This window comes from Varroa destructor, unplaced genomic scaffold (genome assembly GCF_002443255.2).
Source record: "Varroa destructor unplaced genomic scaffold, Vdes_3.0 BEIS01000003.1, whole genome shotgun sequence".
Lineage (NCBI taxonomy): Eukaryota > Metazoa > Arthropoda > Arachnida > Mesostigmata > Varroidae > Varroa > Varroa destructor.
Genome location: NW_019211456.1, coordinates 36,744,344 through 36,762,466, shown reverse-complemented (window position 1 = coordinate 36,762,466; position 18,123 = coordinate 36,744,344). Strand labels below are relative to the sequence as shown.

At 41.3% G+C, this 18,123-nt stretch overlaps 1 protein-coding gene across 15 annotated transcripts; it reads left to right on the top strand.

The window, feature by feature from the left end:
- The first annotated feature begins 122 nt into the window (after positions 1 to 122).
- On the top strand, positions 123 to 17,988 carry LOC111248445 (uncharacterized). 15 transcript variants are annotated; one of them, XM_086985439.1, is made up of 7 exons: positions 2,590 to 3,947; positions 8,332 to 8,434; positions 14,059 to 14,283; positions 14,758 to 14,868; positions 15,219 to 15,397; positions 15,801 to 16,077; positions 16,410 to 17,988. In XM_086985439.1, the coding sequence occupies exons 2-7, from the start codon at positions 8,432 to 8,434 to the stop codon at positions 16,785 to 16,787; spliced, it is 1,173 nt and encodes a 390-aa protein (XP_086841565.1). In that variant the 5' UTR covers positions 2,590 to 3,947; positions 8,332 to 8,431; the 3' UTR covers positions 16,788 to 17,988. The 15 variants fall into 15 exon arrangements, with proteins under 15 accessions (XP_022656555.1, XP_022656562.1, XP_086841565.1 ...); XM_022800829.2 differs by lacking the exon at positions 2,590 to 3,947 and adding an exon at positions 7,543 to 7,810; XM_022800820.2 differs by lacking the exons at positions 2,590 to 3,947; positions 8,332 to 8,434 and adding an exon at positions 123 to 2,002.
- The last annotated feature ends 135 nt before the right edge of the window (positions 17,989 to 18,123 follow it).

The following is an 18,123-nucleotide window of genomic DNA, read 5'->3' as shown; positions in this document are numbered from 1 at the left end:
AGGTGTTTAGCACGCAATAAATGTATTGAGTAATTAGTTGTAATACGAGTGACTGGCAAGAAAAAGAAATTGTAAATTCGAAAACGTTTACCCAGGAACGTGCAATTAATGTATTAATGTTTCCACCGAAAATCTTATATGCGAAGATGTATAAAAGGTATAAAATGATCATCGCTGTAATCGGGCTACATTAGCTACATTTACTTAATTTGAGTATCAGTCTAGCTAATTCATGTATAAATTCAACAAGCATGTCGTATAACAGAACCATCATTATTTTAGCCTTAAGAAAAACGCTTTCCAATTAATAGTATAAGCATCGTTAGAAATATAGATTGTATACCCATAGGAAGACAGTAGTACCGGTATTAACGGTATTTATTTTTTTACATCATAAATTTTATCACATCATAAAATCGGCGACCACTGGACCATACCCGAACATTAGGAAGAGATTTTTTTCTGTGAATCAAATGCATGTTTCCTTCATTCAACCGCTCTTATATTGATGCTCGGCCTCCTTATTGGTATTAGGTTTTATTTACAGTAAAGCTATGCTACTTTTTACAGTTCATTTTTCATGTTTTTAGACATTTAATGGTATATGATCCACACCTATGAGTTTTTCTAACTATCATCCTAATTACTGTTATGAAACGATTACATTTAGACAGACAACGATTATCCCCTAAGTTGGCATTTAAAATACGGTCTAAAGGCAGCCTTACAGTTTACCTCGAACCCTTGCTTCAAATCTCGCTTGTCGTTATTGCATTTGAATATTGCATCCGTTTGAAATGATCCGCCGAAATATCCCAATCTACTTCAATCAAATTTTCATCAGACCACTACTGCACTACTGTTGACCTACTATACTCTGCAATCAAACGTTTAGGAACCTTTTTCTTCGTGCTCAAAATCCATACGAAGAAGACCGTATGCAATATACATCAGACAAACAGTGTATTAAAAAAGACGTAGGAACTGAGGTTACCAATACAAGGTATCAAGAGGGAAGCCTACAAAGTCTACAAAAGTTTCGACTTTTTCTTAACCGCGCAGTATTACTTGGCTGCGTACTGCCGAAAAGTTAAAACTCTCACCTTACTGAGCTACAAAGTTGATGCTACCAGCACAAAAATTGTGGAGAATACGAATACGAGCTCCATTTGATTTGACATTACCCTATACATTTCTGTTCTGTTAGTTGGCTGCCTGCTGCACCCTTTTTTAAGGGGCTAATATGTTCGTTTCGCATATGAATAGCGAATCTTAATTTTAGTTATTTGCCATGGTGGCGTGTGCCCTAAGCCAGCAGAGTATAAGCGATTCGTCAGTGTTTTCCTGCTGCAGTAGTACCTGCCAGTGGTATGCCATATCTCGTCGCCCGTTCATGCATGAAATACTGTTCCAATTGGTTATTGTATTTATTCAGTTATCACCATTTAATCAAAAAGGTGCTTTCAGATTGTTTCAGTTTCAGTTTTTGTCTATCTATCGACCACGGCTGCTTAGGGCCATTTTAACAATCGTAGACTCATCGTTTGTGAAGGCACGCTGCTATTATAATGTACACAGTTAAGATGATTTGATAATAAACATATATATTCATTGCTGACGCTTTATAAAGTTTCTCTAGTATTAGTCCAAATCGCTGCAATACGTGTGGTGTCATCCGCCATAATACTTTGGTTACCCAGCTTTCATTGCCGCCGTTTGAGGCTGTACTCTCCTCTGCCCCGCCATTTACCTTCTGCCATCATTGTAAAATCGTGGTCTGTCAACAGTAAACAACAAAATGTGGGATGCATATTTTGATTCAGAAAAGAGGCGGAAATTTCCGCTGTGATTGGAAACACCAATGAACAACGTCTATTTTCTGTTTTGTTCGCTTGCCCTTGAATCCGTCTTGTCTGAGGCCATTTCCGCCGTGCTCGTAGCCGGCTATCTGCCCTTCGAATACGAAGGAACGACTGGGATGCAAAGGACAATTCAACTCAGGGTGAGAGGAACTCAACTCAACAAAGGATCTAATGTAATAACGAAATGCCCCTACCTACGCACAGTCGAATCGATTTTGGACGGAACAACGGGCAAACAGCGAACAACAATCCTGGCGTCGTTGTTATTATGGCTGCAACACCACTTCATTTCGAGCGATAAAGGCGAGGATCTGTCTGTCTGTCTGTCCATCGATTCCACCCGTCAATTTGTCGGTTTGTTGTCGCTATCCTAGAACTAAATCTATATGGAATAGATGTATTGCGTGCCAAAGCTTCACGGTTACAGCGGGAGCTGTTGTATAGGGTGGAAATTAACACACTGAAATAACAATTTTATAGATTGTACAGGAAACAGAATTACATTCACTTTTGTGTTATTCATAACTAGTTTACCGACGTACCAAAATGGGATCGGTTGTTGCCAATAGATGGGTTCGAATCCATAGCAAGTAACCGAGGCTTGTAACAACTGATAGAAGTCCTTGTTCTGTGCGCACTGAACCGGCGGCGTACTGTCGCCATGTTACTGTTTTGATGCAACTTTATCGAAACGATGGAAGTGCGTACACTTCAAGTAAAATTCTTTTTGCTGTGCAAACCATGTGTCATCGTTAAGCTCTTTTTGTACCATGAAGAACGTTTTGTTTTCCTAAAAACAATGAAACAATTAAGCGACTACAAATAGCGAAAACAGCTGAAATGTGGCAATCGAGAAGACATACGAAGGGACGAATTGCATATTCTTAACGCTTCTCGTGGACAATACTATTACTGAGTATAGAAAATCTATGCTGTGAACAAGATACGTTTGCAAGCTTTATAGGGCTAGCGCGTGCGTAGTTATGTGGTACAAAATAGATAAGAGCAGTCGTCGTTATCAGCGAAAATCCATTAGCGAGCCTCGTTGACGTGTTCAAACGTCAAGCAAAAAAAAAAAGTCACGCAAATCAGTAGTGCTCGCTGGTGACCAACTGAAGGCGGCATCCCTGATGCTGGGTACGGGGGCGAAAGAAAAATACGGTCAGTGGGAAAACGTTCACAGATCAGACCAGGCCGCAATCGACAGGTCACTGCATCTCAACATCACTTATCCATCATTGTGATGGCGGCCACTTTCACCGTCAGCATCAATATGAACCCCCGGGTCGTTCGTTCGTTCGATCGCTCCCTACCATTATGCTGATAGTGAATCATAGAGAGATGGCCATTGCTGTCCACCGCTTTTCACTACGGTCCTCGTTGCTAGCCCAACTGCGGCGGCTGTATGTTCGTTGCTGTTGCTGTAGCTGCTGCAGCTGTTGCTGACATGTATATTTCTATGTGACGTGTGATACATGGAACAAATAGTGCGGTTCTCCGTCCCATGTCTAGCGTGGCTGTTGTGCTATCAGCGCGCCAACGGCGCTAACGAGCCGAGGACACGGCCGTGGTAATGGCCGCGGGAAAAATCCCGAGACGAGAGTGCTGGAGCGGCCGCATGACTGCCATTAGACTATGGCAAGCGTGTTCCCAATAACCCGTGCGCTAGTTACTGTTAGTTAGTGTTAAATAGGAGAAACATCCTACTATGAGAAGATGAGTTTTTGTATCGGTGTCTGCGTGTGTGTGTGTGTATTGTAAGCCTACCTAGCACTTTGTTGTCGTTGCTGATGCTGTCGACTTCGTTTCCCTCTCCCATTGACTTTCCCCTCGCCGACGATCGTCAGATGAATCAGAAGAGTCAGCAACGTACCAGTCAAACGGTCGAGCGTCTGGGCGGCTCTTTCCATCTACGCTGAGTCGACAAAGGATAAATGTTGCCTATGTTTTCGAATGGTTGTTGCCTTTGTAGTATCGGTAGCGGCTGCGGTGGCGACTGTCGCTGTTTTTGCCAACGACAGACCATCGAACATGGACGGCTGATAAAAGTTCGGGAGACGGAGAGGAAAATGCGAAAAAATAGGGGTGAGTGAGTTAGACAACGAGCCGCTAATGCTGCGGCGATTTCCACTCTGGCGGCTGCTGATGCTCTTGGATCGACATACTGAACCAGGCCCGTAGGGTGAGCTAGCTAGAGCCATCTAATGAATGAATGAATGAATGTCGCAAGGTTGCTGTTATTATTCTTATTGCACAATAGACGATTCTGCGCAAGACCTGCTGTTATTACTGTTTATGCTGTGCTTGCTTACTATGTGACTGATTTGTAATAGTGCTTTTGCTGTGAATGCGTTGCGATGTGCTGTGCTATTACTGCTACAGCAATTGAAGTACATAAACGAACGAGGAATACTTGCGAGCTCTGTGACTCTCCGTTATTTGTTGTTAAAGTTGCCGTTGCCATTACTGTTGTAATTGTTTATTGTGAGTTTTGCTTCGCTGTTGAGGACGGCGGGGTGAATGGGTATCATCTGGAGAAACACGGAGGTCCTCACGATGCGCTCGTGTTTGCTGGACGTTTAAAAATAAAAGTTCAGGCTTTTCTTCTCGAATATTTGACCGTAGCCGACCATGAGCCAAAGGTAAAGGCGGATAGTTGAACCGAGCCATGCGTATCGAAATAACCATAAAGAGGAGAGAGAGTCATATGTTAGCTGTTCAATATGGTATGGTACGCGCCTTGTGTCAACACCACGAATTACCATTAATCGATCTTCGCTAGTGGTGCTGTCATCGACTTTGTCCAAAATCTATTTCATATTTTGAACGTGTGACGCCGCACGCGATATAGCAATGGCTTAGCGATAAATGAATGGACTCATATCTAGAGGTTTGGTTTATACGCAGATTATGTAAAAGACAATGTTGCAGATTGTAACAACAGTAAGGGATTCAATGGTTGCATTTGTATTCTTAGTTAGTGTATATTTCGGAGCACCTATCCTAGTGGCATAAGACTATATCGCTTTCGGCAATTATCTCACCCTGGGTAGACCACTCTGGATAAGAGATATGAAACGAACGAGTTATTATTAATGTGCATAGATTTTTGTTGCAATACGAACTCTTTACCCAGCTGATTATTGTTAACCGTGTAATGTACCATTGTCATTGTCTCTCTGTGGCAGCCAATATCTTTAAATAGAACTATACTAACAATAAAGTACGGAATCCAATTTGACACGACAAGCCACAGAGAGCAAATAGGGTATAGTATTTTTGTACGAAGCTGACAAACTTTGCCTAAGAGTTGCCGCTGTTCTACAAAGCCAACAAGCACACAACTATGTTCTTATATGGTACTGCTACACTCTGCTACTGTTCTTGGTAGTTAAGCACAAGTCGAGCGGTGGATTGATATGAGGAAGGGCATTTCATCAGTGAGGGCAGCTGTCATCGATAGTTAGATGACACGCAAGCTGGTGAGGCCCTTGGTATTGCTTCTACAGATAGTCGTGATCTCGATGTTGCCAGTAATTCCTAGCCGTTAACGCAACGTGACCAGGTTAGCGAAAGTAATGGCAACAATGGGCGAACATGCAGCAGAGGCGTAGACACAGTGAAAAACCTTATCATAGACAGTTCGTTTCAATATTGGACCTATGCGAAGGCCTAATTTTTAGGCTTGTGCCATATGATACATATATACAAAGTGCCACCCGCGGGTTTCGCTCTATGCCTTTTGTTATTATCCACATTTTATTTTACCTGTGTAAGAGTAGATAACTGATTAGATAACGTCGAATAGTGGCCAGCTAGTCCCTAATAGCTATAACCTAATAGCTTCTTCCATAATATAGTTGGAATTTTGGTTTTCAAGAAACGCACGTTAAGGACACTTATACATGCAAACAGTTTTTACAGAAATACACATTTGTATGCATCAGTGCGAACGACCATGATGGCTAATTTGATGTGTAGTGTTACTTTTAAATATCGAGGATGTTGCTAGCTTCGGCTTACAACTAGCCGAATTAACATGCTTTATGGGCAGAAACTTCAAAAGTGTTTTTCTGATCAGCTTCACCTGTTACATAACGCTTTCCAAAGCGAAACTTAGAAATCAGCACAATCCATGCACGTTTCCGGTAAAACAAACACGCTACTCAAGACCCGTGTTTAACAGATATCAATATAATAAACTAGAATGGCCTGAGAGGTTTCGCCCCGATCAATTATGATCACTCTGCTACCGTCGGTCCCATAGTGATCACCTGCTGGTATCATCACCCCAGTAACCTAGGGATAATCCATTAGCGCATGGCATGAACCTCGCCACTCACTTTCAAAATGATCATGTAAAGCCAACAAAAATGTCACAAATTCTCAACGATAGTCGCACAACTTACTAACACAGAGTCAGGTCAAGCTGGTAATATGCACTATGGGAGAAAGTTCTCCAGACAAAAGGATATCAATCCACCGCGAAGGTCATCCCAGGATGGTACTCTAGCGACTTACAAAGAACCTACTCAAGGCGATCGTTCTATGAAGACGACACATAGATAACCGTACATACACGGTGCGTTAACTCGTATGATGGGCGGCTAAATTTGTTGAAAATTCACAAATTTGATACTTAGATATAACATGTCATACCGAAACTCAATGTTGAATACGGGTCAACGTTGCAGTTGTCCTGCGCCGCCGAACCCGTGACCCGTGTGCAGGTTACTTGATAAGACCTGTATCAATATTTGTCACAGAATTAAACAAAGTATGACAGCGCAATCGGAGAGGTACAACGATTCTCCTGAAATCCTACAGCAGCGATCCGTTACTCCGTGCAAGCAAACCGTTGTTTACTCTAAGATACCTTACTATTACTGCCTTGATGCAGTTGGTCTAGGTATTGCAGTCACCCTACTTCACATAGTCACAATGAAATGTTCCAATGGTTCTGCTATCACGGTGACATTATTTCATCATGTTATCAAGACTATTCGCTTCGCGTTACGTTTAGTCAAACATATGACGCACAGATACTTTTACAGGCTTCCGGTTTTAATTTTCCTGAAACGGTGTTACATTAATTCTTTTATACCGTTACAATTAAATTTGGTTGCATCAATCAAGTGTCCTTGGTTGACTCAATTTGTTACTTATGCTAGTGATTCTGTTATCTTTTTTTTTTTAATGATTTTTTTATAACATCTTGAACAATCAAAACTGTACTGAACAAATGTACGGAATTTTTGGTACGGTATCAAAAACTTATCCTCCCCCCCTTCCCCAATAACTCTGTTATAATAGCCGGAATTGGTCTAGCTGGGCCTATCCGGCCTATTTCCAAAACGGGATGGTAAACACTTGCTTACACTAAAATCTGAACCGGCGAAAGCCGCATGCTCATGGTTGCTATGGTGACGCACTCAAAGGGATGCGCTTTAACCACCCAGATCACTCGATCCCGTTGCTCCCTTTCAGTTTTACTATATGACAATGATGTTCTTTAAGGCAGTGGTTGGTAAACCTAATAGGATGATTTTTTTTCCTTTCTCTCCTGCAGGAGTGTCATAAAAACCTCTTAACTGGATTGCAATGAATCCGTCAGTGCACTTACAGCGTGTGCTGTTTGAAGATATAATTAAGGTCAAGTGGACTCTAAACTGCCACTATGAAGACATACACATCCTACTTCATTTACGTTCCCGTTATGCGCGAATACCCGAATAAGCTTAATGGGCAACACCTAATGGCTTCCATAAAATAGCTGAAAGACAACTGCTCACACAGAACACGTGAAGTGTACATCTTCACGCAACGTAAAATTCTCAAATATGTTTCCGAAACCGAGGTTAAATTCTGACTGTGCATGCGGGGTCGGTATAAACCTTACCCGATCCAGACCTCGTGCCTTACAGTTGCTTCCGGTGCCCTCTTCGAAGGTGACTAATTTTGGTAGCCTATTGCGTATACCCCGTCTCTCCATGTCATTTTTTTTCCCGTTGGAATGCTGTAGAACATCCTGCATCCGCGTTGCATGTCTCCTGTAATTAGCTTACTGAAGTATTTGATTCGTATCGCCTAATGTGTGGTTTACCTAATGTGAAGCACTGGCTAAGCGAAAATCGACAACCTTACAAGCTTTAGGTTACGGGCTGAAAAAGTTTTACGTAGCATACATTAGGCTTATTTACGCAATAAAATTCGGGCGCACAAATTATTTAGTTGTCGACCTTGCGTGTAAGTTGTCTACGCAACATAGTGCTGAAACACCACATCTCGAGCTGAGAGACGCGCCAGAATTGTAATGTTTAGTTAGCGCGTTACTATCATCGGTAAACTGTACTCGGAGTAATGGTTAAAACGAATTAGCATTACACTTCATGGGCAAATTATTTTACCGTTTACGGGCAAAAGGAATTACCTAATTGACTTCATTGTCTCCCTTGTTTTTTTCTATAAGGCACCTGGAACAAGTCACAAAAAATCAGGCCAATAGAACCACTATGAGGGCTCATTTTTGAGAAGACAAGATCATTATTGAAGATTTCTTAGGACAGACAATGGTAAGGAACCGCGGGCCCCGCCTCACCCTCTTTTGCTATGAAACCCATTTTATTCATTTCTATAGAGGTAAGGGAAATTATATTTGTAAATAAATATCATTAATTAAACATGCAGTGCAAAATTTTAATATATTAAATTTTAATGCGGTGTACATTATAATAAAATAATGGTGACGGTTGGTTATTGGGATCTAATCTTGATGGATACAGAGCTGCTACATGTTTTCACGCTACACAGGCACGCGCAATACAATCTCTATAAAAATATACATTTGTATATTTTTGACCGAAATCGACAATCTATGTAACTGCCAGTTTTGATGTAACTTCTGTAAATCCGGAAAGGATTTGCGTAACGCAAACCGAGAAATTTTCAATAGCGTTTAAATTTAAGAGGTCCACAAACCTACAAAGGGGGCTCAAAGAGCTATTTTTAATATACCTGGATTCATAATGCAAAAATTAACGCTCGTTTTAAAGTGGATACTGTCAATTACCCACTGGATTGTTTAAATAAGCTCTAACGGTTAGTCTTTTCGAAATTTCTTTGCAACTTTTGTTTTTGTTGGCAGTTTTGGCTTCTTTTATGCCGTACGTTGTCATGACTGTCAATGACGCTTCTAGCACATGCAACAGAAACAAAAGCAGATATTGAAACCCCCTTTCAGAATCCTAGAAACGGAGTATAAGAAAATTTAGACACCGCACCCTGTATATATAGTAGATGAAGAAGCCAAACTTACGCATCGAACACACGAACGCTCTATTTAACTCGCTTAATTATTATATGGGTGGGAGTGTACTGCGTCTGCTCTGCTTGAGTAAAATCCAGGCTGAGGGTCAGTTTGTCATGTTTAAATTATTGCACCCATTCGGGACCATATTTGTGCAAAGTTCAAGTTAACGTTGAAGATACTTGTGCTAATACGCTCGCATGGCTTCTAAAGTTATAGTGGGGAAGTTCCAAATAAAAAAAGACCACAATATTCGACTTGCCGTAAAGCTTTGAGCATCTCACTTCTGATGATTGAGGCTGGTTTACCTTTGCACTGAACTTGGTAGATATGTTGAACGACTATCTGATACTTGCAAACAGCCCGTAAGCTGCAAAAGCCAGTTCTTACAACTGCATTATTACACAGCCATAGCTACAACTATGATCCATGCATCTATGGACTAGATAAAACATCTTGTTAGCAAATTCGTTAGCGATCATTGTCTGCGGACCATTTTTGTATCGGAAATACAAAACCTGCTGCTCGAAGTCGAAGACGACGCTTTATTCTTGAAAGAACTGAGCGGCATATAGCATCGGTCAAACCCTTATTGACCTCAGAGAGCACATGTCGATTCGTATGCAGTATGGCGTGACTTTGCGTGTCTTCATGAGCACTTCGTAACACCGAACGCTCATTTTCATCACTTTCTTCGTTAGCAGCTTTGCGAAATATTTTTTTTTTCTACCATGGATTTTCTGTGCTGTGCTAGAACCTGATTCTGCTTCTTCTGTATACTCATTCGCGACGTTGTACGCTGTCGCTTCGGGGCTATGATTTCGATGAGTATTTGTTTAGCGCGTACCGATTCGATAATAATTGATCTTCCCTCAAACTTCAAAACCGACGCACCGTTGTTCGCCATGCTTGTTGTTTTGTTGTAGAAAGAAATGGCCTTCGAACTTTCGTCTTGTAGCGGATGAATGCATACCCGTTATTGCAAACAGCTCACTAAGGATTTTCCCATTTTAGGTGTCGCACACTATATACATACATACATATACGTAGACCAGAATTTTCATACACTATACCCGCGCCCGAAATGAACGTATGTGTTTTTATGTGAAAGTTGCCTCGCTCTGCAATTCCAGTGAGACGGTCGCTAAAGAAGCATCTACTAAGACGCGTGGTGTAATGGCTGTTCATGTATGAACAACGTGCGGGAATATTCGGGCCACTATACTTAGGTACCTGATTCCGTCCTCTTTCGCTCATGGAGAGAAAAAGGTGGTTCGAGGTATCGTAGAGCAGTTATCGTTACTCTCATCACGAGCCATACTAAAGTTAATTTTTGTACTTTTGTTACTACATGTGAACTTGAAGTGTGACTTGGGAAAGATTCCATGCAAGAGCTGCGATTTTTTATAGTTAGATTCATACAAAAAAAGCGAACGCAAAGAGAATTTGGTGGAAGAATCGATCGCAATATCGGACTGTAGAGTTGACAATGGGATAATACAAAAGGTGAATGATAAGCCGACTCGGTCATCGAGAAAACCAGAAAACAAAAATAACAAACGGTGCGTAGCGCAGTGGGGAGATAGAGTCATTCTAACGGAACCAAAAAAAAATTTAACAGTTCCTTAACCGTGCCGGAAGAACGACGGTCTCCATAAAACGCTCCAAAGTGATACCAAAAGCCTGATATTTCCTCAGCAGGACTATGGCAAAAAGACAATACAGTGAGACAATAATTCAAACGAAAGACGCTGCCCTAGATGGGACAGAATTGTGGGGAGAATTGTGTTCGGTTGGGAACTATGTATGACAAGTCACTATGCGAAAGGGCAAAATGTGTCCCTGAAATGTTATTGCTGGTCATATTCAGGTCCTGCCATGGCCTGCAAATTCATTTGACTTCAATCCGAGCGAAAGCATGTGGAATTATGTCAAAGGCCGAATCAGAAGATCACGAACTGAAGAACATAGTGCTTCAATGACAGGCCCCGGACCCGGGCCTAACGGGGATGATACGAAAGTGCTTTTGGGGCATGGCAAGTCAGAAGCAGTAGAACTAACTAATAGCCGCGGTAGCTGTTTTTCTTATCACCGTACCTTTTAACGTACGTAAAAAAGTTTTTTTAGCGACAGGGTCGTCACTAGAGAAGGTAGGCAAATATTTATTCTATGTATATTTATTCTAACCGACATCTCATAATATAGATGCATCGAAGTGGGTATATCATATGGATTTCTAGTGGGATAAATGAGAGATTTCAGTTTTAAACGTGTAAATATGAAGTCTTGAAACCTGGTCCACCATGTCGACTGCTAAAACACCTACCAGTAACCGATTATGTCCTAACTTTACTTCTAACAAAATAAAAACAATCACTAAATTGTATGGATTAGTCGTCTTTTTGAGTATCATAATTTCACTCTATCTGTAAACGCTTAGTTGGATTATGCCTTAGAACCTAGACCCATAGATTTATAATAAATGGCAGCAAATGAGGATGTCCTTAAAATAGAGGCCTGTGATAGCCTTATATTTAACAATCATAATAAATCGGGATGTTTTACATATTGTACAGGAAAAATATGTATACAGCTTATCGCCAATTTAACGCATTCGTTATTGAATCGTTTATCTAGCGACTACGTAAAGTCCAAAACAGGGAAAAATTTCACGCAATATATTGCTTTTTCTGTTTGGAACATTTCGAACCTATAAGGGGTTTCCTGGGTAACAACTTAACATACGCTAGCAGATGTGCTCTGTGACTCTGCTCATAATAGCAGCAGTGTTAATGCTGCGTAGTCGCCATCGATGTTCCAGCCAACAGAATATGTTGATTTACAAGTTATACATGTCCAAAGGTTGACTCAGCTTGCTCGCACAAAGAGCTTCGAAAACTTAGCAGAAACCATATGTTCGTGTCAGCCATTGTTATAAGCGTACCCGATGAAACAGGTAAATGACTTACAGAATTTACTTACGTTTAGACAATTCAACGATATGTTCCGATTGGCTTTCTGAGCTGTCTGCTCATTCATGCGCACTTAGAGAGAAAATTGTGACTCCAATAACGTCTTGTGAGCGGTCGATTTAACTGCACGAATATATCCTATATTCTAATCCACAATATTGGAAGAGTTCCCACAAAAGTTGAAAAAAGACAAAAGATAACGAAAAGTTGGACAAAATCCAACTTTCAGTAGAAATAATAGTAATATACACACAGTAAGTACTGAACGGCTCGAATCAAGTTCCGACGGTCGATTTGTAGACAAATCTGTCAGTCGCGACGCTCTGTGTTTTGAGATTTCTTCATTGTGCATGGTACGAGAATAAGTGCCACTTGTTTCCTCGGCTACATTGGTAAACATAACGCCAGATCAAAGAGGGCAAGCCAATATGGCTATCAATAGGTCAATTGCACGGTGTTATCGATTTGTAAATAGATGTTCCGGTACGGTAAGATGCATTTGTCTCTTCTGAGACAATTTCTTTTTCTAGTGAACAGCCATTGCTGTGGACAGAATCGCGAAGTAATTTTAATCGTCGCATTTGTTTTATGTTTGCAGCGTTTAGGGCGCAATGTGATATAAGAAAGCGGTAGAACTTTGAAAGGCCAGCCAAAATACACAGGCAAATCTACGGCCGCTGCTAGAAATGTATAAGAAACTACTTATGAATAGCGAGTACCCAATGTTTTGGCGAATTCGAAAGGTGCTTGTTTGTCTGTTTCACGCTAAACCCTCTACTACTAAATTAAATAGGGTAAAAATTAGCAAATTATAATATGGTCACAGAACAGACAAGGTAAGTAAGTTTGTCCAATGACCTAATCGATTTTGTCATTTGTCTTGAGACACCCTCCGTATCAAGAGATTTGAATCAAATTAGATTACCATTGTCGTTTGCACTATCGGATGTTCGAAAACACTGGCTACACATCTACTTTTAAGACCGAAGACCCTTGCCTGTCGCTAGCGACTGAAACTTAATAAAAATGCTGTACATTTTAGCGCGGACCGAAGCATTTAATAAACGCGTGTTTATTAGTAAGTCGTTCTGAAATCACTGATAGCTACCAGCCAGCTGGCGGACCGAAAGATATCATCTGTCTTGGCAACATGCATAGACCAAAACCGCTACGTTGTTTAAACAATTTCTATTGGACTGCTTGTGTAGAGACAGGCGAACGTAGGAGGGTGGCACAGCTGACTGAACTGCACAGTGTAGAGCACAGTTACCGGAACATTCGATGTCCAGAGTCGAATGAGCAAAGGTCCTTAACTTTGATGCAACTTCCCCGTACCAGGGCCCTCTTTGAGCGCATAGGTAGAATAAGGGCAACGCAAAATCCGCGCACTTGTCTATACGTGTTGTGGTTTACGTGATGATTACATACACGTCGCGGTGGTTTGAGTAATTGGGCCTCTGCCTAAAAAGCTAAAAATTTCCATATGTGCAATGTGTTGGAGACGTTTACCATACAGTTAACGTGTGGACATCTGCGATACAAGCATATTACCTACAGCGAGTTTTCGCATTGCTACATTCAAAGGGAGGCGCCATCAATACCTGCATACCCAAATCACGTCAAATGATTGTATACAAAATTCGGATTTTTTTTTCGCTCGTAAGGGTATTTATAATAGTCTAGCACAGAATATCAATGCAAGTCGGCAAGACCGTTACGAGCGCTGGCAATGGCCATCGTCAAAACGTATTTCTATGGACGTCGTCTTGTGTATAATATTCTAGTCTAGCTAACAGCCCCTCCGTCCCCCAGTTATATAATTGCATAATAAAAATCTCAACCGTAACATTCTTCATGCAAAGATGTAAGATAGGTAAGTAAAGCATACGGAATGTGTTGTGTATCCTGAACGCTTCAGATGGACGTAAATCCGAACGTGATAAACGCTTCGCCCGATCTATTCTGCATTACCCAGATCTACCCGTCATGTAAGGACTCACAACCGCAATTCCAACAACTGCAGCCCCATCAGGGGCAGTTTAAGCACCCTCAGCTAATTGCAGATGAAACTCCGAAGACTCGTTCGACACCGAAGCCAGCTTTCTTTCCCGTGGGTAGCGATGGAGAAGAAATTACCAGTAAGGTAAAACTACTAGTGTTTTTTCGGAGAGCAGTAACTCCCAGGTAAAAATCTATTTATTAAACCTTAGGGTGCCATCTATATACCGCGTTAGTTATCTAATTTCAATGAAATGAAGGCGATATTAAAGACGAAAGAATCATCATAGTCGGCGAGAACGAACTGCGTAGGGACGTTCAGTGATCTATTATTATTCACAACAATGGTAAAAAAACACCGCAGATTGCGGTTACATATACAAGATGCTAACATGCACAACAGTTTTTAGTCGAACAGAAGCAATTGAAGTAGTATTAGTGGGTGTTACTTTGAATATTTGAAGTCTTCTGTACTCAATGTCACCATGCATTGGCAGCTAACAAATGTTGATTTATGTTATATATATGCGTTGACCCTGAACTATTCGTGTGTGGAGGTCCAATAGATGTGGGCTTTTACTGAGCTGTATTTTTATGAGAGCATGTGTTCACTTTCCAGCCAAACAATTCGGTAACTTCGTTTGGTACTACCAGTCGAATGGTTTACGGTTGTCATCTGTGTGAAGCGTCTTCTACTTCGGCAGTACAACTCAACTTTCATTTGCAGAGGGTAACGAAAAGTTTTATCAATTGGCATCCCTTTTGGGAGTGATTCCTTAACCTTGATAATTACGTATCTCAACCAAAATCGTCTTGTATTCTATACAACTAGTTATCTAAATCAACAAGCTCTCTTTAGCTAAATACTAGCACCTGTTTGTTGCTAGTACCATTTAGACTGCTCGGCATTGTTAGCAGGTGGATGTATGAGCAACCGAGTCTGAAGCAGACGTTCGCCACTTCACACGAAAGCTTGCTTTCAGATATTATAGAAATTCACTTTGTATCGATCGTAGTTAGCGTATAGCAGAATAGCCAGTCGATTCAATCGGAGCTGTGTTTTGACTTATGATTTCGCAGGTACACCAACTCTATCCCTGCGCAGAATGCAAGCTACTGTTCCAGACCCGCGACTCGCTGGCCTCCCACGAACTACTGCAGCACCGCGGCCATTTTCCCTGCGAGTTCTGTGGCAAGGTGCTCGAAACTCATCGAAAGTACATAGGCCATCGAAAAAATCACCGTACACAAAATAGCTGGTGCGCGATTTGTCTGCAAACGTTTCCATTTTTGTCAGTCTTTTAACTTAGCAGCATTCGATTAAAGAGTGCTGTTTCATTCTCGGTAGGACTAGACGCTAACTATTGCTCGATGTCTAACATCAATCGATAATCATTTGGACGTATAACGCAGTGAAGGCCGTTAGCAGGCCTCGATACGTCGTCTTATGCCAATGTGCACAGGAATACGTTGCGAAATACTGAGTGATGAAGAAACGTTCAGCTATTGATGTGTATCTAAGTCAGGCGTCGTGTATGACTGATATTTTTTTTTTTCGCATATTTTGTATTATTATGTTATTCATACGAGTAATAGTATACATGGTGACACATTTCGTAGCATCTCAATTGAGCATCTGCCTTTACTTCGTTTCGAACGTAGCTGTTACTACTGCGGCCTGAGCGTATCGTCGAAGGACGATATGACTGCTCATATTGAACGTGTACACCCTCGGAGACAATTTACCTGCGCTCTCTGCCACTACAGTCGAACATTCCCCTCACGTTCGGACCTTCTCGCTCACCGCAGGGAGTGCGCACTCGATCCTCTGCAATGCCGAGTCTGTAAACAGTTCTACCAGACTCCCGAAGAACTCCTCAAACATTCGGAGTACCACACGAAACAACAGCTATACTACCACTGCGAAATTTGTGGAGAGGTATACCTAGTTAAATAATTAGGATCTTTGCACGGACAGGGGTGCTAACTACTACATTCTATATCAACTCATCATGCTAACAAGGTGTTTTATCTCGTTTACTATCGAAATATGAGTATCGTTCATTTTTGCTTGAGGATCTTGTTGTTGGCGGCGGCGGCGGCGGCGGCAAATTATAGTATCCTACCTTATCGTGCGGTGCAATTGTGCTGAAATTATTATTAGAAAACTGTTTTTATTTTGCCGTTTGGACTAAAAACCAAATTTTGCGTTGTCTGTAATTAAGAATGACAATATAAATCACGTGCTTCTGCTACGTTCTGATCTTGTAGGTGACGATCGCCGCGCCACTTCTACAGCGACATCTGCGAGAGGTGCACGACTGTAGTTGTCCTGACGCTTTGATTGAGACGTTTGCAATGACCATGCCGCGCGTACAGGAGCGTCAAAAAGAAGGCTACCGGCCAGAAGAAGCTCGGAAGCGAATGACCGATTTCGTTTTAATGTCAAAGCGAATAACGATTAGCATTACACGAGGCCCAGCCACTCAAGAACCTGCAGGCCAACAGCAACAACTAAATACAAAAGAATTAGTAGCAATAGAACATACTCAAGGTACCTCTGTGCCTCAAGAATCTCGTCAGTCACAGGGTGGTCAAACACTGTCTAAGAAGGCTCGTGTCGAAATCATCAAATTAGCACCGCCATGAACGCCATCGAGCGAATTGGAAATTCAACTTTGTTTGACGATGTTTACGTTCGTCACCTATTGTTGCAGTTATCTTAGCCATGCTAGGAATTTCTGTATATAAAATTCATTATTCCGTTCGATATATGGCCTGAAGTAGTAAAACAATGACCGATGATATTTCTCAATTGGGAAGGCGGCTGATCTTTTGGGCAGGGACACGAAGCAGATTGCGTTTCCAAGCGCTTTTCAATCACAGTAACAAGGAACTGAAGTGATTCATTGGACCAACAGAATTGTGTTATATCTCTGCGTTATAAGTCGATGACCTTCTAACAAGTGATATGTTTTGTGTGTCTACGTTCATTTCTGTCTGTCTGGTTAACTGCATCAATTGCATCGTTTCAAAACGCGCTTAAAAAATTCTGTTTCCATTTTCTATTTCATAATCCGCTGGACGCACCAAGCTGCCCTAGCTGATCTGATGACACAGGGCGGAACAGTGTTAAAAATTGTTATTTCTGGAAGAAAACAACTCGAGTCTTTAAGAGGGCGGTTGGGCAGTGTCTAAGATGTCGCACTCTCTCCTCTCTCTCTCTCTCTCCTCTCTCTCTATGTTAGTAGCTGTTGGCTCAAATAAGGGATTTGATCACTGTTCTTAGATACATCAGCAAATCTTTTGTTGTTGTTGCTGCTGCTGCTGCTGTTGCTGTTGTTGTTGTTGTTGTTGTTGTTTTCGGTTTCGGTTTCTGTTCGTCAAATCGGTCCGTCCCAAGATTCAGTTCTGCTATCCCACTGACGGCGATGATTAAATCGAGGCATTCCAACCGGTGTTAACTTTAGGGAACTATTATAGAGCCTTTCGTGTGACACGGTTGCTGCTAACTGCTGGTGTTGGGCCTATCTCAGATACAAAAATCCTTTGCTTATTTGCAACCGATGAGTTTGGTTTGTGTAAAATCTTTAGTTAATTATGACGATGATATATCGCTGATTGTTGATCCGACGTGTCGTCGTTTCACGAATATGTTCGAGGACGACTCCGGCCCGGTGCAGTCATCTTACCCTAAGAACTTGTACTTTATTTTCGCTCGTCTGCGATCAGCGAAGACATAAATGTTGAATTTGATAATCACAGGAAGTTGCTATGCAAAACATAGGCTGCTGTTATATAGATATATCTATTTTTTGACAAGAAAATAGACCAAATACGCGTTGATCTATACACTGTTTTCTTTTTTTTTGAAACTTGTTCGAAGAAATGCAATATGATCATATGTATGTTCAATAATATAGCTAAATAATGGTTCCGGTTGTGGAAAACGGTTATTTACTCTCTCAAAAAAATTATATATATG